The following is a 19882-nucleotide window of genomic DNA, read 5'->3' on the forward strand; positions in this document are numbered from 1 at the left end:
GAGGAATTCTATCATAGGGGGATCCTCAACAAAGCTATCAATGCCACCTTTATAGCCCTTGTCCCCAAGAAAGAAGGTGCTGAAGAGCTTAAGGACTTTCGTCCAATTAGCTTACTCAACTCTTCATACAAAATTTTGGCCAAGGTATTGGCTTCAAGACTCAAGCAGGTCCTTCCTTTCATCATCTCGCAGTCCCAATCAGCTTTCATCCAAGATAGGCTGATCCAGGATGGTGCGTTGGTTGCTCATGAGTGTATCCACTCTAGGCACCTATCCAAGAAACCAGGCTTGATTGTCAAAATCGATTGGGAGAAAGCATATGACCACGTGGACTGGTCATTAATGGATGAGACAATGGCTAGAATGAATTTTGGTCCTCGATGGAGAAAATGGATAAAAGGTTGTATTTCTACCCCCCATATTTCGGTCCTTATAAATGGAAGCCCTAAAGAATTCTTTGCTGCTTCGAGGGGGCTCTGGCAAAGGGACCTGCTATCTCCCTTTCTTTTTACAATAGTTGTTGAGGTTTTCAGCAGGTCTATCTCTCGTCTATATAAGGAAGGACTACTTTCGGCTTTCCTCTGTAGCTCACAAGGTCCTTTGGTATCACACTTGCAATACGCAGATGATACCCTAGTCTTCCTAGATGCGGTCCCTCAGCAAATCGAGAACCTGATAATCTTCCTCATATGCTTTAAGAAGGCCCACTGACTTCAAATTAAATATGGAAAAATCAAAGATGATGGCAGTGGGCCTCACACTTCAAGAAATCAGATCCCTGATTCCTTCCTGGGATTGTAAAGTAGAGGACCGCCCTACCACTGATCTGGAGATCCCTTTAGGTTTAGGGAAACCAAAAACGAGACATTGGGCCCAAGTGATTGATAGAGTTGATAGGTGTCTAGCTGGTTGGAAAGGAAGATTCCTTTCCCTGGCCGGTCGTTCTACTTTGGTTAAGGCTACACTAGCAAACTCCCCTATTTACTTAATGTCCATCTTCCATATGTCAGCATCGGTGGCTAATAGACAGGATCAACTGATGAGGAACTTTCTGTGGTCCGGCCAAGCCAAAAAAATGAGACATCATCTAATCTCTTGAGATAGAGTCCGACTGCCCTAAGCCCATGGTGGTTTAGGTATCAGATATCTAAGAAAGCATAATCTGGCTCTATTGGGGAACTGGTGGTGGAGATTGGCCACCCAACCAAACCCTTTTTGGGCACAAGTTATTCGAAATAAAAATAACATTCCGGACCCCAATTGGGTACCTGAGAGGCCATCACGAAGCAAGGCTTCAAGAGTTTGTAAGTCTCTCGCCTCTTCTCTTGCTCAGTTCAAGAAAGCACTTCATTTCCATCCAAAACAAGGAAACAAAGTTCGTTTTTGGTCTGATCTGTGGATTGGACTTGCTCTCTTTAGGGACTTATTTCCTAGCTTGTTTCAACTTGCTTCCAACAAAGAGTCCAGTATTGCAGATGAAATGGTCTTGGCAAGGGTGAGTAGAACTTGGAACCCCACGTTTCGAAGGAATCTTTCTGAAGAGGAAATATTAGCTTTCACCACTCTTTCGGCTACTCTTCACCTGGTGTTCTTACCTCCATCAGGGAGTGATTCTTTGGTATGGACACTATCCCCATCTGGTAAGTTTTCAGTAGCATCTTTCTATAAAAAACTTATCCAACCTCCTACTTTCCCTTTAAATCCCATCTCTCCTCTCTCCAAAGTGTGGAACACAATAGCTGCTCCAAAAGTTCAGTCTTTCAATTGGATAGCTGGCTGTCCACGGGCCCTCACACTTGATTAGCTCCAAAAAAGTGACCTGCCACTCCAAAACAGGTGTGTAATGTGCCTGAAAAAGGAGGAGTCAAACCCCCACCTTTTTCTACATTGCAGTGTGGCTTATGAGCTTTAGACACTGATTCTACACTTATTTAGCGTCAAATGGGTCCTCTAAATTCGATTAAAGATTTATTTTTCATTACTCAGAAGGTCCTTGGCCCCAAGCAGGTAGAACCTTGTGGAGGGCAGCAATCGCTGCTAGCATATGGGTTTTATGGCTAGAAAGAAATGAGAGGGTCTTTCAAGGACACAACAATGAAGTTTCAGGGCTGTTTCATAAGGTTACATCACTCGTAACTTTTTGGGCTTCCACCCACAGTATCTTTGGTGGGATTCCTATGAGTTCTTTTCTCAGGGAATGGGACAATATTATCCAACTCCAGACTTTCAAGCTACAACAACCTCAACTGGTTACCTCCTCCAGAAAATGCCATAAAGCTTAACTTCGTGGCTGTTCCTTGGGAGACCCGGGCCCTTTAGGAGTAGGGGGAGTTTTCCGCGACCACAATCGAAATGTTCTCATGACATACTCAGAATATGTCGGATATGGAGATTCACAATTTGCCGAAGCATTGGCACTCCTAATTGACCTAAAATTTTTTAATCCATCTTGGGGCCAATCCTTAGTGGTGGAAGGAGATGCAAAAAACATTCTATCATGAGCAGCAGGCACCACTACACCTCCTTGGTACCTTTCTAGAATATTTGATGAAATTTACCACTTATGCAGGGATACCAACGTCTGTTGGACACATACTTGGCGGACATCGAACGAGTTCGCCGACCTCCTCACTAAAGATGGTGGGCGACGACGACCACACATGGAAGACAATGAATGGTCCACCTCCGTTTTTGCACTGGACCATTTTTTTTGTTGTTGTTTTTTGTAACAGGGCGTGCTTATAAGCCCTATTTTTTGAGACCTAAATCTTTTGCTTACAGCCACTTCAAAAGGCTATAGGTTGTGTAGGGTTAATGGCTTAATTTTTTTGACTGAGATACCTGGCTTGTGGGTATTCTCGGTGCTCTCCTCCCTCTATCTGCTGTATTCCTTCTTTTGATTAGTAATACAATGTTAACATTATAAAAAAAAAAAGTATCCTCAAGGGTTTCGTAGACTTAATATATTTCCTGCAAGTAAACTTGAGGAGGAGCATGGACGTCTTCTCTCAATGAACGGGAACATTATCACATGGAATCATGAAGTGAATGATGAATTTTAATTTATGTCCACGCATGAGCGGGTTCTGAGCCAAAAATGCTTCCCGACCTTAATAAGGTGAGATGATAAAGGGGTCTGCGGTCGACTTGAAAATCCAATGAGTATTTTAATTTCTCTCTCATCAAAGTGACATATGTGCAAGTGACCTCATTCCCCTGAAAAATAGTCTGCTTCTAATAAAATTATTATTTCTGTCTATTGTTAGAAATTTTAGACACTGTAAATTATTACAAATACAATTGATTATTTTTGTTTATTGTTATGAATTCTAGACACTCTAAGTTTTATGTGTAAGTGATCTCATTTTCCTGTAAAATAATTATTTGAAAATTGATATTTCCACTTTTAGTAAAATTGTGATATTCTGTTTATGGTTATGAATTTTAGATACTGTAAATTATGGTATTTCTTCTTTCAATAAAAGTGCAATATTTCTGTTTATTGTTATAAATTTTAGATATTGTAAGCTCTATGTGTAAATTGGCTTCATTTTTTCTGTAAAATCATTGTTTGAAGAAAACTGATATTTCTATAATGCTCCAAGAGATATTTTTGCATTTAATTGTACTATTTCCAAAACTGTAAGTTTTACGTATTTCTGTATTTAATTGTAATATTTGCAGCATAAATCGTATATACTGTTAATATTATATGCAAGTATATGCAAATGTTATATGGCAGTGTCATGTGCACGTGTTATGTGCAAGAGTTAGGTGCAATTGTTATGTACAAGTATTATGTGCCAATGTTATGTGTAAGTATCATGTACAAATGTTATGTGCAAGTAATTACTATGAGTTGCTTCATGAGAATTCATATTAATGAATTCAAGACTATTTTGAAAAGATGACATTATTGTTCCCTGATGTCTACTACATTAATATATGGCCAAAACAATTGACATTTCTTTTGAATTTATATGCATGATAGTATGACATAGTGATGTCCCTTGTGACTATATGTATAGCATCGAAATGTTGATGTTATTGGGATTACATATGAGACATGCTTCTGATAAGATATGTGCATGGTAACATGCTTCTGATAAGATATGTGTGCATTGAAACATGCCTCTGATGAGATATGTGTGCATAGAAACATGCCTCTGATCAGATATTTGTGCCGACAGCTGTGATTTTTTCCTAACTCTCTATGATAAGATGAGAGTTAAGAGTGTGTGTGTTTGGGTGGTCACTCCACCAAAATCTGTGTGAGGTACTACTCATTGGGACCCCATTAGAAGTGTAACGCTCTCTCGCCAGAAGGGCACATGAGAGGACCGTGTCTTGCAAGGCCAGTGCCTATCAAAGGCCCCAAAAAGCACTAGGGCTGTGTGCGTGTGTGACGCAGTACGCAACGGATTTACCCATTATTAGTGCTTCTTCTTGTGGGATAGTAGAAGTTCTAATCTTGAACCCGAGGCTTGAGATCCAAGGTTAGTGCTTCTATTACAGGACTTCTGTTGTTATGAATGCTTGTTTGATTATATCTGATACTTAATGTTGATTTTGATATGAATCATGTGCATATGGTTTATGTATTATGCTTATTTTATTTGTCCAATAAGGAATACAAGATATGTGTAAGATTAGAAATGAATCTATCTAATAACATATATTACAATACATGAAATCAATACGTCGAATTTCCGCTTAATATGCATTTTTGAAAATATTACATTTTCCAATGTTGATTTTCAAGGATTATGATGGTCACTTATTGAGTAGCCAAACTCATCAAACTGTTGTGAATTCTTTTCAGATTAATTCCAACCGTATCGTTCGCATGTGCAACAGGAATAGTTTGAAAGAAGTTTGTAATCATGGATAAATTCATCCTTGTAACTATTATCCTATATATATATATATATATATATATATCTTCATGTTATTATAAGTTGTGAAATAGACTTTGTACAAATTTTAAAGTTCTTGAGTGGAAATTTTGTTTTGATACAATATTTAGTGAAAATTTCAAATTTGTTTTCATTCGTTTGACTGTCACATCTCAGGAATTCTAGTTTTATAAAACTTGGGATGTGGCATAAGTGGTGGAAATCTATTCAAACACATACACATGATTATCCATTAATGATTGCACATATAACAGTAACGTGATTATCCATTAAGGACTGAAAGAAGTTTTAGCAAACACCCAGCAAAAACAATGAGATAACAAATATATACCTATCAAGTATCAATGAAAGAACAAGAAACAAACCTTCCTTCCACTGGCACGCCATGACTGAAAACCAATCCAAGGATGCTTGTGGATGTTATCTGTCCCATTAGCAATAGCAAACAAACCACCGAGTTCACAAAAAGCATCCCTATAGTAAGTGTTATTCAAAAGCGGAAGACGTTCAACAGCTTCCAAATCATCTGAATTAGTTCTTCGTGATCCTGGAGCCTGCAGACATGTACTTTGGAAAGTAAGAGTTCTATGCATATCCCTCAAAAATATGACTTTGGAGGGTGCTTACATTACAATCAGAGGAGATATGTACACAGCCATAATTTATAAAATCATATGCAGTTACAACTTTTTCCTTTTATGCAAGTATTTCCTACAGAACCATTAGGAGGCAAACAACAAGAAGTTGTTCCCCAAGATGCTAGAAAATAACCAATACTTGCAAACATAATATATCAACATGATAACTCATATAGAAATATTGTGTAGAGTAGAATAAATGCCATATAAGGTGAAACCACAAGGGTAGCAATGAAAGGAATCCATGTCTCAAAGTATAAGCACATGATTATTAAAGATGATTTTGAAAGCTGTATCTGGATATAAGATATCTTGAGAGATAAAGGTAACCAATTTCCGATAAGGAAAAAAAAAGTCGTAACCCTCACTTTCATGGGTCACCATCTAGCATGCAGCACAATCAGTGTTCAAGAAAATTTCTGATAACATAACAATTACGGTAAAGACTACTACAGCAAGACTACTACAGCACAGGAAATTCTTGTAGTGGCTTGATTGCAACATTGTTTCCAGGGTTCAGACTCCACCAGGGACCTACCTAAAGAAAGTACCACAGCATAGGTCATCAATAAAGCCCCAAAACAGAAGTTGGCACAATAATGAGACTAAAGGCCTGCATAAGGTAAGAACATGTAAATTACACCTTGCATCCCCGTAAAAGTTCAATAGAAAGACATGTCCAATAAGCAAGCTGACAAAATGTTTACTATGTCGGATTTATTTGGCTTATCAAGGCATTGACACCATGTCTCTTTATGAGATTTCTAACTTACGAGATTTTAACTCCAGTGGAAGTATGGATCCAAATAGGATCCTTGTGACTATCTGGGTCTTTGTGATCTAGGACCCAAACACGGTGTCTATGGAGTCACAAAAACCCTAGCCCATTGGACAAATGGCCTAGATTGTTGCTGTGAGGGTTGAGGGTAATGCCTTAGCCGAGGTGGGAGTGGGTGGTCCCTGCGGGTCATTATATAACCATGGTATATGTGGACCTTTTGAGGTCCCTCTGTGAACTATCTATGATATGTGAAGTTTACGTGGATTTATTGTGGCCCTATGTGGGATGGCTTGACTTATTTGGAAAAATGACGATAAAGGACACGTGTGTGACCTAGGATCCATGTGGGACCTAAATGGCCTATGGGCCCCACATGCACCCCAAATAGGCCACACATTGCCCCATCTCAAACCCACATGTGGATGATGCCAGGGTGACATCATCAACGTGGGGGAGTGTGTAATTTAAAAGGCATTTGGTTGGGCCATTTAAGCCCACTTTGGATATGTATAATGCAATTTTGCAATGGGGTAATCAAATTGCACATGGGCAGATCTTCAGAAAGGGTATAGGGTTTAATATTTTGATTGAAACCCTGAGGCTAACAGGATATTAAAATGCTCACTTACATGACACTGGTCACACTCATTCATTCCATGTGCAAGTTGATTAATCAAGTGAGATAGAGGATCACATCTTATCTCTCTCATTTCATGTGAAATGAAGAGTAAATTGAAAACGCACACCCCTCTCTAGACTAAATCTCTCAAGATCAATAAAAATTCTCATGGGCACCTTGGACTTTGTGAAAACCTAGTCTAGATATAAATTCTTATATCAAAGCCTCTCTTCACCCTATAAATCTCCAAGATCAATGGTCGAAAATAGTCGCCTAATAAACCTTTTGTAATCTACACTCTCCCAAAAAACTTAAAAATAGGGGTGGTCTCCTCCCATTTTCTCACTCAACTCAATTGAAAAGTTATTATGCCAAATTAGAGAGAGACCCAAAGGGAGCACGGCCCATCTAAATAAAAAAAATAGAGTAGCTCGCGGCCCTAACCATGCCCCATCGCCATGAGCATCTACTCTAGGCCACATCTCTCGCCTTGGACCTTTGCCCGTATAACCAACTATGGCTCAATTCCCTATCAACAAAGCTCAAATTCATCTTTCGTGATGCTGATTATGACTGAGTTTCATCAATTTACCGAAAAGTATTTCGAGACTCTCTAAGCTATAAGTTCAATCTCATGGGCCATTACCATGCCAATTTATAAATGCAAAGAACCTCATATGAGCTCCATTTGGCCAAGTTCTACATTTGCACCAACTAGTTCTTCAAAGCTTGTTTTATGATTATGAAATCCCCTGTATGAGTTTGAAATATTGTAGATGGATTCTTTTAATTACATCCCAATTTGGAGGATTATAAGGACCTAAGAACTTATGCTAACAGTGTAGATATCTGGTGTGCGGTGTGGTTAAGTCTCGAGGAGATCTCGAGCATTTTATGAGAATTAGCACTCCCATGGTTTATGTCTTTGTTGCACAGATTTGTTGAGTCCTCGTAAAATTGGAAGGTTGTATTTCGGTCAAGTAATTGTAATTCCAAAGTGTTTGATACAATTATCAATGAATAGTATTGCTCATTTTTCTAAGCTTTCATTGTATTTTATTACAGCTGGCAATGGGCCGGGCCTAGCCCTATTCGCTTGAGTGCCAACCCGAGCCCATCCTTGGCCATATCAGGGCCAGGCCGGGTTTGGTGAAATTAAAGGAAAAACAAAGGAAAGAGATAAAAAAAAAAGGGCCGGGCCAAAACGAGCCCGGCCTATCTTGGTCTGGCCCAGGCCCTAATTTTTCAGGCCAGGCCGAGCAGGGCCAACTGGTCCTTTGCCACCCCAATATTTTATTTCTACAACCTTCACTTGGTATATTCAATGGAAATGTGTATGGGGCCACATAGACCGTGTTTTTAATCCTCATTTTGAGTAGTAAATCTGGTTGAAAAGCATTTGTAACTTCGCATCAGTCCCTCATTGATGTAATTTTGATTCAAATACATATGTAAAGAGGTGTAAAAGAGTCACTTGTATTGTACAAAGGGAGCCGTCCCACAGCTAATACACTACTGTCACTCCATGCTGTTGAAGTACTGCAGTTGCAGATGACGATCAATGAAACAAAAATACAACATAAGTACCAAAAATGATTCTGTACACAATTTAATATCTAGGGATGTAGCTAACTCACTGCCAAATATCATGCTTTCAAATAACAGGGCACAATCTCTTATTTCTAATGTATACAAAGGAAACTGAAGAGTGTGAAACCAGTCCTAGTCTATATGCTATCAATCATAAGAAATCAAGACCCTCTCCTTACTTTATCAGTAGTTCTAGATGTACGCCATAAATATAAAAAATAGCAAACAAAAACAATACAAAGAAAAGAAAATGGCTCTATAACTTCCAAAATTTTCAGAAAAGTAGCATGATATAAGATACAATCGAATCTGGAAATTCCAAAAACAAAAAAAGGGATCTTAATTAAATCCAATCAAAATTTTCTCAGCAATATGATCTTCCCAACCAACCATTTTAAAATGAAGTTACAAAGTGCACAACAATAGCAATACATGAGACATAAATTTAGCAAAAAATGGCAACTGGGTCAGAGGTCAAGGGCGATGACCAATGCATAAGAAATAATTTTAAAAAAAAGAAACGAAAAAGGAAAATGAGAACCAGTTGACGAAGCCCAAGGCAATCCAGGAGACAAGCAATAATAGCTTCCAACGGAAACTTTTGCATTGCGGAATGGGTAAACTTACAAGACTCAAACCACGATAGAGTGAATCACGATGCAGAAAAGGCCAGGCGCCTGCCCCATCGTAAACCTCATAGATACACAGTGAAAGGCCCGTTCTTTCAAGCTCCCCTTCATCTCTTTCATTCGATTCAACCTTCACCTTTTCGAATTTCTTGGTATTTCTGCGTACATCCTCCCATGATTCCACATCAGTCTCCATCTGCCCATTCAGCTACATATCATGAAAGAAGGATATACATTAAGATTGCTTAATAAAGAAAAACCCAAGGTAAAATCCTTCTTCTTGTTTTAGATTAAGATCAAGTTAGACTGAGCAAAAAAAAAAAACACACAATACCTCCTCCATTTCTCGTCTTTCGTATTCTTCAGAAATTTCTGTATCTCTTGCGTCATCCCAGTCCTGTTGGGTAGGGATATCCTCAGCAATTTGATCATCAGATGCATTCATGCTACTCTTCCAACTTTCTTCAATAGCAGACATCACATTTGAATTTCTATGCAATCTGTTTGGCTTTCTAACACCCTCCCCCAATATTTGACCATCTGTCATAGCTATTTCATTCCCTATAAGGTCCCACGCCCATTGCACCTCATGAGCAGGGAGTCTTGAAACAGGTTTTGGAAGCATTGCATCTGAAGGAAACTGCAACACATTCTCTAGAAGTTTTGCATAAGTAGTAATGCAATCCAAAGCAAACATGTTTCTTGCATGCAACCTTCCAGAATAACCAAGCATATGAGCATAATTGTTCAGCTTTCCATCCGTAACTAGAAATGAGAAAGTTGCAATCAACCTCCCAGTATCATTCATGGGATAAATCAAACCATGAGTACCATTCTGGATCTGTACTAGTGTTAAGTTAGTCCAAATGAAGTTAACTAAACCTAGAAACGAGGATATTCAACTATCAACTAAACATGCATAAACTCACATATCTTCTCACAAAAGGTAGATCAGGAGCCATGACTGGAATTCCAAAGCTCATTGCTCGAAGGAATAATGGAGGGAGCACTTGCTCTTCATGAATGGACCCATAAAGAACGATGTCAGCCATGGAAAGGACATCATTAATATAGTCATCCTCACCATAAAACCTCATAGAATCCACTGGGAAATCCAATCGTGAAGTTAGTTCCTGATTGCAAATCAAAACATAAAGGATTAACCATCTTAAATATTTATGGAAACTATAGAATTGTTCAAGCAGTCACAAGCATAAACAGAGTCCACAGAAAGGCAAGGTTATGAAAGCTTAACGAATACAATAATGGAAACTTGAAAACATAGACTTAGCATGACCAATATTTGCAAATCCACATTATTGTCGTGAACCTTCTAACAGAATTTAAAAAAAAAAAAAAAAAAACAAAAAATTGATAATGGTATTAATCACGCTACCACTTTACATTATCCTATGCTAAAGTGAGCCCATATAACATAATCATAAAAGCCCTATCCTAAAGTCCGTACCATCCTATGCTAAGGTTAGACCATATTCCATATCATCAAGTGGTTCTGCTTTCTGGGTAGTTATATAACATGCTCATAGTAAGTTGAAACTGAAATACTGAGTAAGTAACAAAATATTAAGAAATCCTTTCAGTATTTATTATTATTTGCAAGAAATTATTTCTGCTTGTTCTTCACAACGATTTAGAGTTCATTCAAGAGGATGTAGAGTTCATCTATTCTTCCTTTCTTTAAAAAAAAGACACAATTTACATATTTTTCCCCCCTTTGCTGAGGGAGGTAAGTTAGGTGCCAACCCACAACCACAGTAAAACAGATGAAGTCGGAACAGGGACTCCACATGGGCCACATACAAGTCCACTCTAAGAGACTTGAAGAGTCTCACTGATCCATGGCGAGTCACAAGTTGACTCGTCAAATTTTAAAACCCTGTCAACAACTACCTTCCAGTTCAGCCATGAGCTTGAACTTTACCTGTTTGTCATTATAAATATATTATTTCAGCATTACATACACAATAGATATCATCTTTTTTCTTCCTGGTGATAAGTCAATTTCATTAAAATTCGTGAAAAATACATTTCTTGTTGCTGTCAAAATTACATGTATTGTGTAGAAACATCTATATCAGGGCTAAGTACAAAATTGGATAATTGATAACCTCTTGCTCCCTTGGCCAATGAATCAGCCAGATCATTGGACTCCCTCCAGTGGGGCTTAGAGCTCACAGTTCTATTGGAAAAATAGCTGAAAAATGTCTTTAAAGATGTAATTTAATTCCCACGGGCAACCTGCTTTCTTATTAGCCACCATGTAATTATATTCTCTGAATTTCAGTAAACCAGGATGGGAGGTCCAGAGTGGATTCAGGTTTTGCAGACCCGCCAGTAAAGCATGCACTTATGCCTCATTTGCATGGCACAGTTCCAAGGGTCCTGAGAAGGGAAGAATGATCTTTCCTCTGTGGTTTCTCTTCACTCTTGCTCCAGCCTTTCCTAATGTACTCATGGCACTGCCAATAAAGTTTAGTTTCACAGTGCCGGTCGATGATCGACAACATAACGAAGACCAGGCCGTATTTTTGGTCTCCCTAAATAATGAACTTCAACCAATTGCTAAAACCTACTGCCCCATATCCCCAGAATTCCTTTCAATTTAGAGCCCATGAAGTTGCCACTTCAACATTTTTTGTTACTGGGGAGGAGGACATTGTGTATTGTCCTCAGAGGGTCCAATTTCCTTCAAGCCATAAAGGCCATAATGTGGTTATTAAAGTCAATCTCCATGATATCCATCCCCAAGCAAAGAAAAGCATTATGTATTGCTATTTAAGGTTTTGCAAGATTTCACTTGCTTTACTTTATTTTTAAACTTTAAATTGTTTATTGATTTTCATGGAACTTTTTTATTTTTTATATTTATGTTCTCTTTTCTGATTCTCATGATCCGGTGAGTCAAACTAGTTACATTATGGGTCAACTCGATAAGGGAGCTCGGCACGTTGAGTTGAGGTTTCGCATTTCTGCACTCTAGTGCCCTAGACAAGTTCAATGATCAGGATTCCACACATTCGTTTTGAGAAAGAGGATTCCACACATTGGTTCAGGTATCTCACTGACATTTCACAGGCAAGAAATATCTTAAATAGATCTCACTGCCTACCTGTTTGAAAGCATAGGAACGCTTCAGTATAACCTCCTCCTAACTAAATTCGGCCAATTCGCAAGGTATATATTTTTTATCCATTAGATAATGGGGACCATTTCGGGAATACCATGCTACACTCAAAATTATGCAAAACACAAAACCAACAGCAACATATACAAATTTGCAACACCATATATGGATAAAGGTGCAATCATAGGATACCTTCTATTGCCAATAATATCAAATATCAACAAAATACCTGCATAGTCTCCAGATCACCATCTTTAGACTTGCCATTAAAGAAAAAGAATTTGAATGATACATGGCTGTCCTTTAGAAAAGATCCTATTGCATGAACAGCAACGTCATAGTCCAAAGGTAAGTCAGTATAAGCAAAAGGGCTCCCAGTGACAAAAATAATCAGATCATCTTCTTGAAGGCCACTGTCTTTTCGTAGCTGATTTACATCTCTCAGAACACTGGCTTCTGATTCCCATGCTTCCACTGGTAATCCAGGAATTACAAAAAAGTTTCCAGTATCGAGTTTGCTATACATCATCTGCGACAGAAAGCATCAAGCAATAAAGGGCGACAGTGCTAAATTCATCCAAAAAAATAGCGTGCATGCTCACACACTCGAGCACGGACACACACACTTGAGCACGCACACACACACAAACTGAAGAAAAGTGAAGACCAGAAATATTACTGGAAGCGTAAAATCTGGAAAGACCAGAACATTGGCCCTGCTAAAAGCACTTATCCACTCACTAACAAGACCAATCCACCCATTCTCTTCATACACTGGAAGACGCTCACCAAGAGTTTCTTCTTGTACAATCCATATGAGCGGCACAGAAAGGAAGGGTTCTTGCAAGAGGCTGCAAATCATTTAAAAATCAATGTCTCTTAATAATTACAATAACTATGCAAGACAAATATTCTGAAGATTACTACCAAACAATTACAGCCTCACAGTTACCCCATAAATGAATAAGTTCAAATAAATGGCACAATAATCGAACCTTGTCAAAAGAGATATTCTAGTTAAATAGACTTTACATCACAATGGAGACATACTTTAAATCAAATGTTTCAAATTCCAACAAGGAATTGGACTAGGAGACATACTTTAAATCCAAAGTTTCAAATTCCAACAAGGAATTGGACTTTCCCAATGGAGAGCTCAACTTGCTCAAAAGCAATTAATGCTTTGTCAAAGGAAGGAAATTTTAGAAACACTGGATTTTGTATGCCACACTAGGTCAGACAGAACAATGCACAATGAAGCACCACAAGTTGAAAAGATGGAATAACATACCATGCCCATGATATTGCCTGTTAAATAAATATTATATTAAAACTACAAGAAAAAAGATGAAAAAGAAAAGTACATTTGAATTAGAAACTCAAGGCACTCCATAAAAGATCCTTTTAGAGCTGCAATACTGTCAATGTGCCTATACATTGATGAGTAGATATGAGACCTAACACCCTCTATATAAGAGTGTGAGAGGCTAAGAACAAAAAAACCTAGATGTGGGACTTATTTTTAAGGGTGTTTTGATGCAAATAAAATCAACCATGGGTAGTTGACGTAAGTCTAGAGCACAACTACAGCCCCAAGGAGGTGAAACCCTAATTTTCAGACCTCCCAAAGAGCTCCATGCTGCCAACTGAAGGAAATATGATAATAGATCAAAATGCTAGCCTGCCAAAACCAATGTGTTAGGTCGACGGGCCAAATCAGTCCTTGGCACGATAACTGCTAGAAAATCGCAGGATTCACCAAGACTGGATATAGTCGGTAAAAGCGGTCTTGAATCAAGCACAAATTTTGGAGATCCCTATAAAGTAACTCACGGCCAAAAACAAAAAGAGATAGGAACCAGTTGCATGCTCGAACTAGTCAACAGATGATGATTTACAATCGACGCCAGTGGTCATTCCGAAATCGAATGAGTAAGGTATGCTCGCAAAGTTAAAGACCATTGAAGGAGCGCAATTTGTGCCCAAAACGATCCCAAATTTGCAAAGGAATACTAGAAATCCATGTCCAAATGAGCAAAAATTTTTATGAAAGGCATTCCGCTAAAAAACTTAAGTTCCAAATTTGAGCTCAATCCGATGTCGAGAAGTGTCATTTTCGAAGCAATATTTGGCATACCATCAAGGGACCATCATGTTTTTGGGCAAAAGACCATACTATGGGAATGCACTAGCAATTCATGAGCAGTTTACAGCAAGTGACAAGTTGTCTTCGTCCCAGATATTCAATAATATTCCATGATCTCCACAGCCAAATAAGATCAAATTTTGATATATTGTTCTCCATCCAAAGACCATTCCCTCCATATAGATATCGATGGGGTTCCTATCACAGATCATTGCCAGATCAAAGTAAAATATACGAGATCAAAAGTGAGTACATTTGCAATGGGTTCCTATGACCTCAATCTACATTTCGACTCAAGTCTCATAATTCGTAAAACATTTTGAGCTGAAATTTTATATATATGATCTTCACTCAACCCTCTAAACATCCATATAATTAGTTATTTGATATAAAATCAAGTTGGAAGTCAGATCATAGAGAGAAGTTGCTTGAAAAATGAGAACTGCTGAATTAGGCAAAAGTGGCGAATAAAAATATCATAACTCCTTCAAATCTTAGAGTTTGTGATCGAAATTTCTTCTCAAAAACTTTAAGGATGATTCCTCACAATTTTGTTGTGATGGATCGTCAAATAATGGCTAATGAGGGGTGAAGTTGGAAGGAATTTAAAGGAAGCATCAAAGTTCCCCAAGTTTGATGTCACATTCACGAATTATTCACAAATTTGTTTGTAACTCTTCAAATCTTGGTATTTTTTCTCAAAATTCATAGCAAAATGACCATAGAAACTTGCTCTACAAATTTTGGAGAAAAATTGAGCAAAAATCGAAGAAGTGCATCAAACAAGTACGTATTAGATCAAGGCATGATAAACAAACTCTTCATGGGCAAATTCATGATATTTCTCAACTTTGGACCCCTATAATGATCCCTTTTGGAAAAGATCGAACCAATTTTTGATAATTCACCCAATTGTGAGCTATACAATTGATTTTCCCCCCATGTTCCCTAAACCTTCTATACTAACCCATCAACCCTCTTTTTCAAGGGTTAGAAAACTTGTTTAGAAGTATTTGATTAGGAAGCCTAGAGTGAGAAACCTTGTGCAGGAGCCTTAATCTAGATTGCCCAGAAACCAAATCCCCAAATCCAGAGACCAACCCCCAAAAATTAAAAAATATCCAAAAACTCCCAAAATTAGGAAAAGACCCAAAATCCCCCAAAAATACTAGAAAATCAAATTACCTAGAATACCCATGCCAAAACCCAAATTCCAAAGCACCTAAGTGGGAAATGGTGGTAAGTGAAGAAAGATCTAGGCTAGAAAAATATCTCTTGGAGCAGACTGACCTCATTCAACAAGATCTACTGACACCAATATCAAGCTGAGCCATCTCTTCTCACTAAAATAAGCAAGACAAGGCTATATTCCTTGGGGGAGACCTTAGCATTGAATTTTCCTTTGGCGTGTTGGCAAATCAAGTGAAATGAGTGACATCCTCTAGTAAACTTATAAACCAGAGGATTCAGCTAAATTTCGATCCAAGAGATTCACGTAGCCTCCCCCTCAAATCACTCTCAATTTGATGAATAATCAAATAGTATGACCATAGGAAAGTATGACCTAGTTTCCCTATAGAATCTCACTAAAACTAATTAGAAAGAGTGAATTAATTGGTTGATCTGGATCCAAAAATTGCAGAGAAAATCAGCCAATTAAATCTCATGAAAACTCTATCAATATCTCTCCAAACTTAGATCAATCAACTAAGAATTGAAGTCTCATACTTAAGAATCAGCCTAAACTCCAAATCACATGAATCAAGGAGGAAATATGTCATCACACCTTGCTGTAAATGTAAATTTACAGCCACCAAAATCTCCATGAAGGATGACTTGATGATGAAATACTGCAAAATTATATCATCATAGAGCTAGGTTTCACCTAAGCTTGAGATCAAGCCCTATTGGAGCTTGAATGGAGTTTTTCTCTCACTAAATTCTCAATTTTCTTCTTTCTCTCATTAAACTTTTGTTCTCTTGGAGGAAGAGTGGCTTGAGAAGGGACATGCCATTCTATGGAGTATTTCCCACTCGGAAAACTTTATGATGGGAGAGAGAGAGAGAGAGAGAGAGAGAGAGAGAGAGAGAGAGAGATTGAAATAGTGGGGCGCACCTCTTAGAGAGAGAATAAAACTTAGTTATGAAATGAGAGATCAGGGGGGTATTTATAGGCAAGTGTACATATGCTTCAAGAGAAGATGAGTTAATCTTGGCAATTAAAGTCAATCATCCATGATATAAAGAGAGGCTCGATCCTAGACACTTATCCCTCATCATGCTATCTTGATGAATAGATGAGATTCAACACCTTTATCCTCCATATTAACCATAGTTTTCCTTAATTAAAATTAATCACCAAAATCAACTTTGCTTTCATAAAAGCCCATGCTTGATTCATATAATCAAACAAGAAATTACAGCCAGGGGATTGCCCTTAATGGTAATTTGGAACATGGAAACAATTTTAAAATTGAATTCCCTCCATTTTTGGTGAGCAGAGTCAACCAATCAAATGGTGCCACATAAGATAGTTGGTTATATGCACAATTACACACAGCCTTAGGGTTTCAACCATAATATCAAACCCTAGGCCGCCCTTTCATGAAGCTTTCCCACATGTCACATAGCCACAAATCTCACACAAAATGTTCCAAAATTCAATTTGTGAATTTTCATAAAACCATAAAAAATCCCATCATAAAGCACCTTTAATAAACAAATCATCAAAAGACAAGGGGGTCCCCCAAGGGGTTGACGTCACCCCTACTCAACTCCACATGCTGATGTGGACACCCCATGGGCCCACTTGGACACCCATTGGCCATTTGGGTGTCACATTGGTTCCTCATGTCTATCCTCAATTATAACTACAAAAACAAATCCATAATTTCTCGTTTTTGGCTCAAAGAAATTAAAATCTCCAAAATTCCCAAAAAATGACCGAAGAAATTTTCATCAGAATAACAAACTTGGGCACCATTTGAAAATATTATAAGTTAGGACCCTATGGTGTTGAATTTGGTATTGGAGCACTCTGCTCTATTAGACCCAAAACTCAAGGTCACCTTCTAAGTATGACCAAACAAACCCATGACCCACAGTGCTAATCAGAAGCTCATGCTTGGTTTATCAAAGTCAAACCAATGTGGGGCTTGGGACTCTCATGTTGTAGTGGATTACAAGTGCATCCCCAAGGACATGAACACTGATAGATGTAGGGGTTCCTCTCTTAGCACATGTGCATATCTCGCCCAAGTGGATCAACATGGTCGAGCTGCTTCCCACTTAGTGACTGTACATGCACGTGCTATGAGAAGGCTTCTATAGGCTAATGTCCTCTCAAAGCCTTAACCTTCTCATACATGGTAGGAACCCCATCGATATCTATACAAATGGAACATTCTTTGGATGGAGAACAACATATCGAAATTTAAGCTTACCTGGCCATGGGGATCATGAGATATGATCCAATCTTTTGGATGACGACAACTCATCACTTGTTATTGCTCATAAACTGCTAGACCACAGCTACAATGAGCACTTTTCTGCAACAGTATGATGCTCCCATGATGATCTGCCAAAGATCACTATGAAAATGGTACTTCTTGGTGTCAAATTGAACTCAAAATTTGGAATTTAAACTTTCAAGGTAGTGTCTTCCATCTATAAAGATTTCAGTTCATTTGGACATAGATTTCTAGGGGTTCTTTTGTATAAATTTAGGGTCATTTTGGGGCCTGGACTGTGTTCCTTCAGTGGTCTTGAACTTTGCAAGCCAATATCCCAGTCATCCAATATCGTAATGACTTGATTCTTGGAGGACACCTTATGGGCACCCTAGATTAGAGTTCAAAACCCTTGACTAGAGTTTGACTAGAGTTTGGCCGTGCTCCATTCTAGACCATCCGTTCATCAATTCCACCATTCTGATCTCGTTCGTTTTTGCTTGAATTATATGTCTTCAGTTCATGGGGATGTATGAAGTTTAGCCTAGATCTGAGACTGCTTCCACCAACTGTATCTAGTTCTGGTGATTCTTACGATTTTCTGCCAATTATCGTCTGGCCAATCCTACGCATTGCGATTGGGGTCACCATTTGGACTTATTATCATATTTCTTTCATCTATGGGGAAACATAGGGCTCCTTGAATGTTTGAAATTCATGGTTTCACCTACTAAGGACTGCAGTCTAGTTTTGTGCTCCATACTCACAGTGACTACCCCTTGAATGATTTTATTTGGATCACAACACCCCCAAACAATTCACGCCACAACATCCAATTTAAGTCACTCTTAGAAAGGAATTAGAGCATGACGAATATAAAAGAGACTACCACCATAAAAACAAACACAAAGGAGATATTGAGTAGTTATTTAACACACATCAACAATATTAATAGTCCTCAAATCTTCAAGGCCGGCACTTGGAGCATGACGAATATAAAAGATACTACCACCATAGAAACAAACACAAAGGAGATATTGAGTTGTTATTTAACACGCATCAACAATATTAATAGTCCTCAAATCTTCAAGGCTAACACTTAGAGGCGTGCTCTATTGACCTCTTAGAAAAGGATCGTTATGAATGTGCTACACGAGGATTAGTAACCAAGAGTCACTAGACCCAAGTTGGCGAAGTTGGTGACAAGTCGATTAAAGCTAAATTTGAAAGGGAGCTGGCATGGCAACCTAGGAGAACTGGGCAAGAACCTCATGAATGACAAGGGGCAAGGATTGTCCTTTCAAGGCCCCCATTTAGTGATAGGGATTCATTTCAAAGCAAACTCCCTAATGACAGGCCTTAAGCTCTATACTGAGACAGGAGAGGCGCCAATAGTTGAGTGTCATCACTTCAATCTTATTAGATGGGCATTCAAAGAGAAGCCCCATGATTTTCTAGGAATGTTTCACAATTGTCCTGGATTTGTTACTTTTTGCCATGTTTATCATGTGGCTAATGTATATGCATTGGGGAATGATGGCGTCTATTATGTTGGTTCATTTGTTACTAGAGACTAGGCCCTTCATGAGATGTACTTTTCCATCCTTACGATGGTCGCCTACTTTTGATGTAATTTGAGAAAAACTTTACTAAAGTTAGATATCTTCGAATAGTCAAAATATTTCAGCACTCTTTTAGTTATCTCTAAAAAAGCAGCCAATGTGATCCAAAATATCTCCTCAAAAACATAAGTCAAGCAAGCTCCACCCCATGAATTTTTCAAGTTTCCAATGAGCAATTTACGCAAATTCCTAATTGACAAATGAATTGGAGTGAGAGAATATTGCAAATTGTTGATGAAGGAGATTCACAAGAAAATAATGTGTACAAGAAACTCCTAAGAGGGATTGCAGTAAGAATCAGAAAATTAATCAACAAAAGGAAAATCAAACGGCTCTCGAATTGAAAT

The 19882-nt window shown here is 38.3% G+C and overlaps 1 protein-coding gene across 4 annotated transcripts in view; it reads right to left on the reverse strand.

Annotated features, from left to right (window-relative positions):
• Positions 1-19882, reverse strand: part of LOC18425430 (UDP-Glycosyltransferase superfamily protein) — a 53875-nt gene that overhangs the window by 17885 nt on the left and 16108 nt on the right. For 3 of the 4 annotated variants that reach the window (XR_016059821.1, XM_020662011.2, XM_020662014.2), the window contains 6 exons: positions 12998-13169; positions 12548-12847; positions 10103-10306; positions 9508-10014; positions 9172-9381; positions 5282-5470 (listed from right to left, as the gene is read on the reverse strand). Coding sequence is in view for 3 of the 4 variants with exons in the window: in XM_020662011.2 (XP_020517670.2) it covers positions 5282-5470; positions 9172-9381; positions 9508-10014; positions 10103-10306; positions 12548-12847; positions 12998-13169 (1582 nt within the window). In the remaining variant the exon portion in view is untranslated. The remainder of the gene's footprint in view (positions 1-5281; positions 5471-9171; positions 9382-9507; positions 10015-10102; positions 10307-12547; positions 12848-12997; positions 13170-19882) is intronic. The other variant, XM_088872723.1, reaches the window with a different exon arrangement.

This window comes from Amborella trichopoda, chromosome 7 (assembly GCF_054954075.1).
Source record: "Amborella trichopoda isolate Santa Cruz 75 chromosome 7, AtrichopodaSantaCruz75HAP2 v2.0, whole genome shotgun sequence".
Taxonomy (NCBI): Eukaryota; Viridiplantae; Streptophyta; class Magnoliopsida; order Amborellales; family Amborellaceae; genus Amborella; species Amborella trichopoda.